A 12303-nucleotide genomic window follows, 5' to 3' on the forward strand; every position below is an offset into this window, starting at 1 on the left:
CTTGCTCACTCCTTCGCTCTGCCCAGCACCATGGGCAACCAGCTGTAGTGTCTCCTTTCTCTGTTTTCGTCCTTAGTCAGTCGACGCAATGCAATCCGTGACCTTCAAAGACGGGACTTTTTCTGTTTTGTTTTTCTTTGTTGTTGTTGTTTTTTTTCCGCAATTACACAACACCTGAAGAGTAATTATTTGTGTGTGATGCATTTATTAGCTCTCTTTTTCTCTTAGTGTTTCTGGTATGTAATTTGTTGCTCAAAGTTTAAGCAGAAGAAATCGGCATCGCTCGAGTTGTCAGAGATATTTTGTATTGCTCTGTTGGTCAGATGTCGCAGTAAATAAATAATTTCCCAAAATAATCTATGCTGAAAGCACACAAATGAATTTAATAGTAACATCAGCTATTTCTCCTAATGTGACTCTAACACATCATCCTGTAAGATGAACTCCTGTTATTCACAACAAGAGCAAATCTAACAAGTGAAGGAGGCACAGTCAGTGTGGTTGTGTTGGTGCATGAATGGACTAATTAACGTAAGCAGAGGGGTCCTAGCACACATGGCTAACATGCATGACTAGCACAGCGCTGCAGAGCGGCTGTGTGTGTGTGTGTGTGTGTGTGTGTGTGTTAATAACAGAACTAATCTTATCTGTCAGCTGTGCTCCCAGCTCTGTGATGTTCTGCTTATTGGGGCCACAGTGTTGATTTGAGCCACAGTGTTTAACATTACTGTTGCTTTTATAATCTCGATGGCAATGTTACCTTTTAGATATAGCTAGCATAGCATCTCCGGGATGTAGCATGCTAACACATGCTTTAAGACAGTGACATTTGATATTTAAGGTCATTTCAAGGTTGAGTCTTTTTTTTTTTTTTTTGTCGTGATTTATTCAGCTCCTGTTGGGATGTTATGTAATGGAATGGAAAACACATTTGACCTTGACTGGTAGGAAAGACAAAAGATTTGAAAAAACAGGCCTTAAATGTCAACTTTGTAGTCTTGGGATTTATCAAAGGCAACATTTTCAATCCTTTGACCACGGTTCATGCAGCATAAATTTAAAATGTAAGTACTTTTGTTTCTCTTTGTGGACATCTCCACAAGACATGCACATATTCTTCTTTTGAAAGAATTTGCTTGACTTTCAGCACTGAGGTCGATTAATAGTATAACGATCTGTTCATATTAGCTGTAGCCTCATATTATTGAACTACTTAAAGTCTCTCCAACTGAACGTTTGGCTGAATGACTTTCAAATGTTTCAAAAAAAAATAAACCCACATTGAACATATTACCCTCTTGTCTTAACCTACAGCGGGGCAGTCACAAAGTCAGGCTATGTATTGTATAGATTTGAGAATTGAATTTGACTTTCCTCTTAAAAGAGTGCTTGTGAACATTTCTGGAGTCAACTAGCCCAAATGAGGTTGATGGAAATAGGGTGTAATTTAAAACCTTCTGAACATAAAGTTAAAGCATACATGACATTTGAATTTGTTTCCACAGTAAGAGAAGAGGAATAAATTGAAAGCTATGGTTCAGTACTTTTGTTTCAACTGTTTACAGGTACAAAATAAACTAATATGACTCTTGCTTAGATATAACGCTGGCATAATTTGTTGGCTGAAAAGCAGGCAAACAGACAACTTTACATTATGCCACTATTACTTTTAACAATAAAGCTCAATGCTTTGAAGCAAGAATACTTTTGGTACGAAGGTGTTACACCCTTTCTCTGTATGCAGCTGCAGTGAAACATGGAGCCATTTTTACATGCACAGCTCTCCGGTAATGTGGCGGCACCTAAGTGTGTCAGTATCATGTCCTAATTAGCCCCCAGTTCCCCACCCTGGATCCTTTCTGACCCAGTCAGATCCATCCTCGTTCAAACACACATCCCTTCTAATTCCTCATAAAGCTGGACTTCTTAAAATTTTATCAGACGCTCTTAGGAAATGTTCTATTATTGTTGTTTGTTAGTGTTTTTTCTAAATTGTTGCCCAGTGTTTCCAGTTTTAGAGGCGTGTCCATATGAAGCATTTGGAAAATCAGCGAAAAAGCAACTGCAGTCTTAATGATTGGACGTAATGGTTTCAACAGATAGAAGAAACCACTGCTGTGTTAATCATGTCAGGAAAGGGCTCGAAATCAGCAGGAGTACATTAAAGGTCACTGTCAGGGCTTGTCAGTTCTACGTTTACCTACTGGTTTACATTTTGGCACAAATCCAGTTTGATCTGTGATTACTTCAAAAGTTTTACAGTATTTTACACGTGACATGATAAAATGGTAACCAGTTCTTTGTGCCTTTTAAATATTATACTAGATTGCCTCGGCTCTAAGATTTAGGGCTTTTTGCTTCTTAACCACCTAATCCCTTTGAATGTTCACACCAGCAGCCTGTGAGCCGGACCCGGCGGTTTTAACCTGCTAAATGTCCATCCTGTCCCGTATTATGAAACTAAGCAGCCCTCTAATGTCTTCCTCTTCCTGACCGTGGCTCACTGTCTCTCTGTGATTACAGTGGGCAAATTGTTTATGGATGATTATGTAATGAGATTCATTCATTGTCAGTCATGCTTGACGAGCTGCTGCTCCTGGTGTTTCTGCTCAGTCCCGGGCGATTCGAGGGGAAAAAGTGGGAATGCTGCGAGGCGCAGGAGAGAGATGATAGTGGAGTTTAGAAAGTCTTTTCTTTCACTGGGAAAAAAACCCCAACTTTTCAAGAGTTTGATTATATCTGACTACTTCTCAACTTACTCTTGGTCTTTTAACTTTAGCTTACATGTTCATATCTGAGTCCCCTTGCAAAAGCATACATCCCGCCTAACTGTTTTTTTTTATGCTATTAATAGAAACTTCAATGTATATTATTAGACTTTATGGAATAGACCAACACAAGGTTGCGCACATACGTCGAGTGAGAAGAAAACGATGCAGGGTTTTCAAAATCTGTTTTGCACATAAATGGCTGAAGAGTGTTTCATGCATTTGTTTTTAAGAAACAAGTGTGGAACTACAGCTACAGGTTTTAGGAATTGCGTCTAAATCAGCCTTGCATGAAGTCTAAGTGTTTTGTACATTTTTCTTTGTGAGAAAACTATCTATGAACAGCAATTGCAGAACATTAATTTAGATTTTGACTGGGCAAAGATAATGAAGAAGGTGGTGGTTCAACTTGAAGAAGTTGTGTAATTGTCAGCTAAAAAAAAAGTAAAACAGAAGTCACTCAACTTCATTTTCAGATGCAGAAAAAAAATATTTCTAGCCATCGTTGGGCATCTGTTTGATAAAAATGTGTTGTGAACAATGGTGTCATAATGTATTCTCTGATAAATACTCACTGATGGGTTTTCACTGTGAAAACATTAAAATATCAACACAAAGCTTAGCATTTTTGTTTTTTTTTCCCTGTGAAGTTCACATCTCTGTTTCAAACTATTGGTGGTAATACCTTTGATGCCAACGATTTTAAATAGTAATTTATCTTTTCCTCCTGCCCCCCCCCCCCTTTTTTTTTCCACCATACTATTGTGTTTCAGGTGGATGGTGAGCATTTTTTTTTTATTATTTTATTTTTACTCTTAAACTGGCATTAAATCTTGGCAACAGTATTACAGCAAAGGGCAGGACTAACACAGGACCAGCTGTTTCTGGAACAATATGAGACATTACTCTTCATTAATTATCTTATAAATCTACAGTAAGATCTTGATATTAAGTGTAAATTTAGGACATTTTGGGACTTTACAATCCTCTAACAAGTTCAGTTCGTTTTAAAACAGCTGAGATTCCCTGGTGGTACTTTTGGGAGCAACCAAAAAAAAACGGTTTATTTTGTGAAAGAAAATGTTAACTTCCATGTGGTTGTACAGCTCTAAGCCTCTTAATCTGCGCTGACCGCAGGCTCTTCGTGATGCGTGTGCTGCGCGGCTTTGAAACCTCAGTAAAATTTCTTGACTGTACCTGGATTTTTCAATTTGCACTTCCTCTGTGTATATTAATAGCTAAATCCAAAACCTCATGTCAGCCCCACTCACAAACACACACACACACACACACACACACACACACACACATGATCCATGTGTGCTAGGAACTACAAGTGTGTGCGATATGGAAAGAAAACGGTGGAAGAGGAGACGGTTTGCTACCAGAGGCTCGTTAATCCTGCTTGAAAAGTTGGATTATGAATCCTGAGCAGAGTTTGTGAGATTATTGAACATAATTTAAAAACATCTGAGACGCATTTAAACATGGAGGCTTGTTAGCAGGAATCTGTCTAACTTAAAAAGGTGGAAATTGTGAGATTTTTTTATGTGCATAGTTGTAACGTGGAGTTGCATATCTACATATGGCCTTAAGTTTTTACTTTTGCACGACCAAATTCATAAACAGTAAAATTGCTGAAATGTGAAAGTTTCTTAAATCAGTTGAACTTACTCTCAGTGTCCCACTGCAGATGTTGACCCAAATCTGTGTTCAAAAAAGCTACAAAGTTTCCTTTTTGCTAATTTGGTGTGAGAGGATAAACGGTAGTTTGTCGCATTTCTAAAACCTGTCATTTATAAACCACCAGGACGATTGAAAATATCATTTTTCATCCTATTAATGAAGAAACATGATGACACATTTTGTAGGCCACCACTTTGTAGTTTGTTACTTTGCTACATAAACCTTTGTTGAAGATCCTGTTTTTAGTTTCTGCAGTTTATTAATTTAGATTAAGACTGTTTGATGGCTGGGTCATTAAGTGCATGTATTTAAACACTTTGCTCTAAAAAAAGAGACTTATTTCAAAGTTGAGAGTTTTTAAAACTTCATAATTTCATAAAAACAAAAAACAAAAAGAGTCTGATGCAAATGTCTAACCAGTTACGTCTAAATTGTGAAACCAACCAGAATAATGTAGACTTTTTAATAGCAGCTGAAATGGTTTCTATTATTATCTTTTGCTTGACCACGGTCTGGCGTGTCTATTAAGCATGCTAGAGGCAAGAGGTAGCCGATGAATTATTAATCCTATGGATAAGTCTTGATGCATCTTGTGTCCAAAATTTTGACTTGGCTCACTCCAGTCTATAAAAGTCAATCTAAGACACTTACTCTCTTTTTTTAAATCCACTTTTTCCTTTCCTCGCTTCCAGCAATAATTTTGTCTTGGATATTCCTTTCGCATCTGCCCATGTTGGATGTTCACTTCTAATAGTTTTTTGTCTGACTTTTTTTTGTTGTTGTTGCATTAATACGTGGCGTTTCTTTGTAGCAAAACCAAATTGCCATTTTAACCAGCCTATACAGGACTGGAACCCAATATTCTGATTGCTTTTTCCAGCTCTCAGGAGCTGTGCTTTATGAATGTCGGTGTGCATCAACAAAATGAGTCAAAAGAACGTCATTTTAAAATTCAGACACTTCTCTAGTGCCTCTCTAATTGCACTGCCTCTGAGGAGTTTTTGAATCCTTTATTATTGTTATAAGGCTCTGTTACAAAGTTGTATGTTCGATTCCAGCTTTTGTCCAGCCGCAATGTGCCCCTGTATGAAGGCACTTAACCTCAAATTCCCACTCACTCTGAGAGGTCAGTATGACTGGAAAAGCTCAATGTAAGTTCAGTCCATTTACTAAGTCAGAACACTGTTTACAAGTTTTTAATCAACAGTTGAATATCTAAACTAGTCCAGGTTTTCCAGTTGTCCTCGTTAGTCCATTTATCAAAGGATATCTAACAAAATTCTTGCATTTAATCAGTATCCATAAGTGACATTTGACTTGATTTTTTTTTTCTTTCAGCACATGAAACTTTCACTGTTGGTAGAAGGAAAAAAAGCAACGATTTGAGTGACTTTATCGAGGGACAGTTTGCCGAGGTTAGATGAGTGACTGACTCCTCCAAAACAGAAGCTTGTGGGCCTTACCTGATCTGTAGCTGTCATTATTGATCACGATCCGAAGCGAGAACAGTGGTAAGCCTATTACAGAGCAATTGATCTTTGCCCAAACCCAAATATTTTCTATACTTCTTTAGGTCATTTTGCAAAGAAGGCCCCAGTATGCCTCTTACTGCTCCAAGACATGATGTCTCACTCCATCACATCTTGAAGCGAGATGCCACAGCACATTTCCAGGCATCTGGTGGAGTCCATCCCTCAGTGGGTCAAAGTGGTTGTGGCTAATAAAAACAACAACAACAAAAAAAGCAATCTATGCTGTTGTTCATAGATTAATGCCTAATCTGTGAGTATTTTACATTTTTATCCAAATGGAAATGACTAATAAACTTCTTTAGGAGTCAACAAAATGAGTCGCAAGAATTTATTTATTTTTTATTCTTGCCAGAGTCAGTCAGTCAGTCAGGATGATAACAGTCTTCAGTTATGTCTTGCTAATCTCTCCTTGTGTCTCTCACTATGAATCAACATGTGAACAGTGGCTGTCACAAAGCAGCTGAGCAGCTGTGACAACCACGGATCAGTTGGTGTGTGTGCATGTGCAAATGTGCTTCTGTTTTTGCCAATAGCATTGTGCGTGCATTTGTGTGTGTGACTGTGTTCACGCTTGTGTCTTAGTTTGTGCCCGCCTGAGCACGTTTGTCACCAGGGGCTGGATGCTGAAATTTAGCTCCAGCGAATGAGGGAATATTCGGGGTGGTCATGTGACTTTGTGATGTCAAAAAGAGAGAGAGAGAGAAAGGGAAAGAGAGAGTAAGGTGCAATTTAGCCCCACAGCTGATCTGTGCAGTGCTCAGAGAGAAGCTGAGACAACCAGACACAAACACACACGCGTGCGCGCGCACTTTTGCTTTTTCACTGCCATGCACTTTTTTCTTTCGCCCGTAAGCGCACATGCACTTTACATGCCTAACATCCATGCAGTTGCATATACAAACAACTGCAAGGAATCACTCTAAAATAAACAGGGGATCATTTCTTTCCTCTACTTCTCAAGATCACAACTGTTTGGTAAGTGAAGACTCCTCTGCCTCCTGGACAGCAGCAACAGGACACTTGAAGCAGAAGAAAGCAACTAAGGACACAGAAAGAGGAATCAAAAAGGACAACCACAACTAAGGGAGCGGAAAAAGGCTGACAAGCAAACAGGTTGGAGAGAAGATCAACAGAGGAAAGACCCACTGCAGTGCATGAGAATGTCTTTCCTTTCTGGCTCACCCTGGCAGCAGCCTGGCATCATTAATGGAAACAGTGGGTATGGACAACCTTCCAGCGGGTATCAGCAGCACAAACCTCCCAGTACTCTCTCCGGTGCCAGCATCCCTGCCGTGGTGGCCTCTTCTCCACTGTCTCCCTCCAGTCCAGCTGCTCCCCACCACGGCGACCTGCATTGCCAAGGCCAGATGGCACCAGGAGGAGCCACTGCCATGGCACAGACGGGATCCAGAATAACTCTGATGGAAGATGAAGGGAAATTAGGCCGAGGCAGCACCGAGGGGAATTCATCGGGGATGTTGGCATCAGGAACCCCGAGCTTCACCACACCGTTGTTGAACATAGAGGATGACTGGTCTAGACCAGAAAGGCCAAAGGAAGATGGACTTAAGGTGGGAGTGGTTGGGGGTGTATTAGGGAGCGCAGGACAGAGCCCCAGCAGCCCCCTGTCGTCACACTCCTCCCCAACTTCAACATCACCCTCCCCTTCTCTCTCACCAGGGAGAGTCTTTTCGAATTCTGTCATTGATCCTAAGCCATTTGGACAGAGCAATCTCCAGCGAAATATGGAGGGATTTTACCTTCAGGGATCACAAACAGCTGTCCAAGGACACATCTTCTCACCGGTCTCAGAACGTCAGAAAAAAATACCACTAAGTCCATCCATCGCCAGAGATACAGTTTCACGTGAAGTAAAAAAAGAGGATGAGAGGATAACAACTGGAAGCCTGTTGAAAACTCTGAAGGAAGATTCTAATGCAAGTAAGCCTGGAAATCAAATACTCAAGCCATACTTAGGAGAGTCAGGTACAGATGTACCTGCTCCTTCTGTGTCTGACCTAACAGGTAGCAAAGCTAGCACCGCATTGTCCACAGGACATGCACCTGCATCTCTGTCTCCACCCAACAGAGCTGCCGGTAATGCAGGACTGAGTGTTGTTGGAGGGTACAGGTCAGACAGAGAAAACTTAAGCCATACTGAAACGGGAGCAGCAACACGTGTTCCACCAAAAAGCAGTGTAACCGAGAAAAGAGTTGCAAGTCCTGGCCCGGAACAGGCTTTCAATCACCACGAGGACACAACAAACAGAGAAGCCAAAACAACGAGAGGTAATGACATCCCTCAGCGAACTGCAGTGAGACGTGCAATGTCTGACTGTTCACATCTGTCTGTTCCCATGGTAATGGCCGGGGCATACCCTACGGGTTTGACCGTCACACAAGTGATGGCACCCAGCACGCCAGATTTCATCCCAATGGGAACACCCAGGCCCTCTTACCCTCATGTAGCTGTCCGTCGATCACTCACGGTTACAGACGGTTCTGAAGGCTCCGCTTCCATGGCAACGATGATCTCAACTCCTTTAATGATGTCACCTGTGGTGCCGTCTTCTCCTCCCCCTAAGAGGCATCATGGGAGCTGTGAAACCAATGTTCTACTTCCTGTTCCAGCTCCTGTAGGAACGCTGGCTAAAGGCGCCCAGGACACTATGACAGTAACCACCGGTAAGACGTCTCTCCTGTTTGGTATGTGTCTGGGGTCAAATGAGAGACTAAAACATGAGAATATCCTCATGTTCACAAGTAACTCATTTCTTTAAATGTCTGTTGCTGGTCCCAAACCAATTACAACTAGAACTATCATGATATTAATTTTCAAAGTTCAACTCTCAGACACTGGTTAACCTTTTTCAGTGTAGATGTCTACTGAGGACACAACTGTCCTCCTAATGTTTATCATAAAAACTTATTGTAATGTGAGTAACTAGTAGACAATTCAACTGCGATTCAGAAAGTCTTCCATTTCTGCGTTTCTAGTGATTTTGCTTCATGTTTTCTTTGATCAGCTACAATCAGCAGGGTGCATTGCCACTGATTCCGACTTGTTTCTGCTTTTATTGTCAGCTTCAGTCTGGGTCCGCTGTTTGTTCACATTGAAATGTGTGTTATTTAATTTTTAGCTTTATTGGCTGCTAATTTTGACTGAACAGATAAGTTACAGCATGACTTTGACTCTTCTTGTTTATCGCTTTTATATCAAGTACCTCCATGCAACGCCTTTGCTGTTTTGAGGACAAAGATAACTTTTTTGGATGTACTTGCCACGTCTCCAGAGTTGAAAACTTCCAACAGAAGTTCATTGTTTCGATTCTCAGCCATGATTGTCTAGTTAGCCTCTAAAACGGAGGAGAGGAGCAAAGTGTCGGTGTTTCTGTAGCTCTGCTGTCCGAAGTTGAAATTGAAGTTAATCTTCTACAATTATCCTGTAAAATGGCATGTACCTCACACACAGGTGGGGATTTGTTTGCACTGCATTCGTTTGTTTGGCATCTCCATTGAACCTAAACTCATCAAAACTAAAATAAAAAAAAATGAAAACCAAGAAGATGAAGATTTGTTTCTGTTGTTTCACTAAAACAAAAGTACAGACTGTTCTATGAACCTTAAGAGTCCCTTTTATGTAAGGCCATTACACTGAATGTAAAACAGCAAATGGAGTTTTTTTTTGTTGTTGTATGAATGGAATCTGAATTCAAACAAGTAATCTGACTTTCACAACAAGACATAAGTAGTTTTAATTTGTGATGTTTTTTTGTGGATTGGTGTAGCCTTTTTAACAATCCTGAAAAAAAAAAGGAATCAGAGAAGCAAAACGGGTAATTAGAAGCAAATGATTATATTAGTGGATGTAATGTCTCAAAGCTTATCTACCTCAAAGATGGTTTCCTCCTTTGACGCAAAAGTGCATAGTTTAAATCAAGTTAATCTACCCCTAACATTTTACCAGACAGGTTTAAGTAAACAAGATTTTCCATAAAGACGTAGAAAATTAAAACCCCACTATAAATATTTTCTTTCCTGACAGAATTTGAACAAATTAAATCAGTAAGAGTGCTGGTTTTCCTTAGGGCTCGTTTGGTTGCTGTATTTCATCTAATTTGAGAATTGTCAAACAATAAGTTAATTATGTTTTAATGTTCTCTGGTGATGGCTGGGAAATGTTGTTAAAGCTAATGTTGAAATTAAAAGACTGAGATTTGCATCTTAAATGTTATAAAACCAGTAACACGCATCAGTTTTCTTCATTTAAAACTGAAATGTGTTATTTCCATAGTTTGTTTTTGTATCTTTGGTCTTATCAAATCATCCAGAGCATGGTGTTCTGCTTTTCAGGCTACAGACACCAGGAAAGCGGAGACATTGATTAGACATTGACTCTGACTGTACTCATTCAAATATAGAACAGCTATTTCTAGCTTTGTGTCTGTCTGCGTTTGTGTAGGCACTCTTTTGCGTGTGTGTGTGTGTGTGTGTGCGTGTGTGTGTTTCCGCGTGCATCTGTGCGTAGGTGAGCAGCGTTCACTGACGTGAATCTTACAGATTTTTAAAGGCAAACGCCTACATAGACACACAGAGTAAACATCATGTCTGCACTCTCAGATCATTCATCACCAAAAGAAAGCAACAAATTAATATACACATACAAATGGTGCGTGTACAAAAAAGAAATAAAAAAGAGTGGCAGACAGAGGTAATACCTTCCTAGCGTAGGATTAGACCCCACCTCGCCACCGAGACGTTTTCTCGGACTTTGATTGGTTTTCAGGATGCGTTGCTTATTGGTATCAATCAGAGCAGCAGGGTGTCATTCAGACAGTCATTTTTCATATTCATTTCTTATTACATAGCCATATGTAATAGATTAGAATATATCTTATATATGTATACACACACACACAGACTGAAGTTTTCAAGCATTTATTTCTGTTACTTGTGATGATTTTATTCTTCCGGCTAGTTCATGGAATAATTTATTGAATATGACCATACATCAAACACATTGTTTATGATTGTTTTTTGTTTGTTTGTTTTTTTTTGGTGCTGGGTGCGGTGCGACACGGTGGCTACCGAACAGGAGTCTGGGGTGTTATTGAGGTTCTACGTTTTTCAAAATTTGCTTCCCACATTTGACACAATCTGACTCCTGTGCTGAAGGGTCAAGACTTTGTGACGCACAAACCTGAAGCTGTTGTAGAATTGTGCTTTCCGTCTTCTGATTGGTTTTGATTCACATTAACTTCTGCAAAAGGAGGAGCTTTCCCTGAGCAGCCTTCATGCTAGAAACACCTCTGACGCAGTCGTTCATATCCTCATTTTTTTCAACTACGCTGTGCGATTGATAAACCGTGTATCTATCTTTGGTCTTGTGTTGCTTATAAAATGAGGGCAGATGGCAAATGCAGACAAAAACAATCTGAGAGCACAAAGTTATAGCTCATTGCCTCTGCAGCTTGTTGTTGTGCAGTTGGAGGAGAGTGAAGGTGAACTGCTCCAGGTGAAGCGTCGGATCCAAAAACAGGCGCAGGAGGGGTGTACGGCATAAACCCAAATCATTTTATTTATTTTAAAAGGACACATTTAACGCTCTGATCATTAGCTTAAATGCAAAGCGAAACACTTTTCGGAGTGAAGTCTTGTCTGGGATTCTCTCAATTTTCTCTGCAGTTAACAAACCAGCAGATGCACCATGCACCTGTTGTACAGAATCTGTCCTTGCTTTTCGGCATGCCACCTCTTTCTTCCTTTCTTTCTTTCTTTCTTTCTTTTTGTTTTGAAGATAAGACCTCAATTTCTGAAGCTGTCGTTGCATTTTGTGAGCAAAACTGCAGGCGTAGTTCGTCCCACATGCAACAAAAGAGCAATCGATGAATCGAGTTACGGTCGACTTGTTTTAACACATTGCCATTGATTTTATGTGCCACAACACAGATCGTTTCCTGCAAAAGTTTCAAAAGCTTTTCAGCTTTTGTGTTTGTTGAGATATTTATACGTTTTACAAGTAAAAAGCAACATTTTTACAAATTCAGCATAATTTTTTTTTTTTTTAGAACAACCGAAATTATCTTACAGCCCAACGCCTAAGTCAGCCAGACTGCGAGTTAATTTGAAGTCCTCTCTAAATCTTTTGCTCTCTCCACCACAAACAGTTATTCCATCAGCAGCTGCAGCTGATTGCCAGCAGCTGTATGTTTTAGTCTGCAGTTTTTCAGTCTGCAGTTTAATGCCGGATGAGTCACTAGGCTGATGTTGTTGGGTGCAGTGACACGGCACTGAAAATGACCATTTTACAAGCAACA

The 12303-nt window shown here is 40.1% G+C and overlaps 1 protein-coding gene across 10 annotated transcripts in view; it reads left to right on the top strand.

Annotated features, from left to right (window-relative positions):
- The window catches only part of LOC103146972 (microtubule-associated protein 4-like), an 82631-nt gene that overhangs the window by 43340 nt on the left and 26988 nt on the right, over positions 1-12303 (top strand). Inside the window, exon 1 of one of the 10 annotated variants that reach the window (XM_016678023.1) lies at positions 6736-8671. The exons of the other annotated variants lie outside the window; for them this stretch is intronic. Within the exon in view, the coding sequence (XP_016533509.1) occupies positions 7141-8671 (1531 nt within the window). The 5' untranslated portion in view covers positions 6736-7140. Of the gene's footprint in view, positions 1-6735; positions 8672-12303 lie in introns of those variants that run through there. 10 annotated transcript variants of the gene reach the window in all.

Source organism: Poecilia formosa, unplaced genomic scaffold (genome assembly GCF_000485575.1).
Source record: "Poecilia formosa unplaced genomic scaffold, Poecilia_formosa-5.1.2 Scaffold172, whole genome shotgun sequence".
Classification (NCBI taxonomy): Eukaryota; Metazoa; Chordata; class Actinopteri; order Cyprinodontiformes; family Poeciliidae; genus Poecilia; species Poecilia formosa.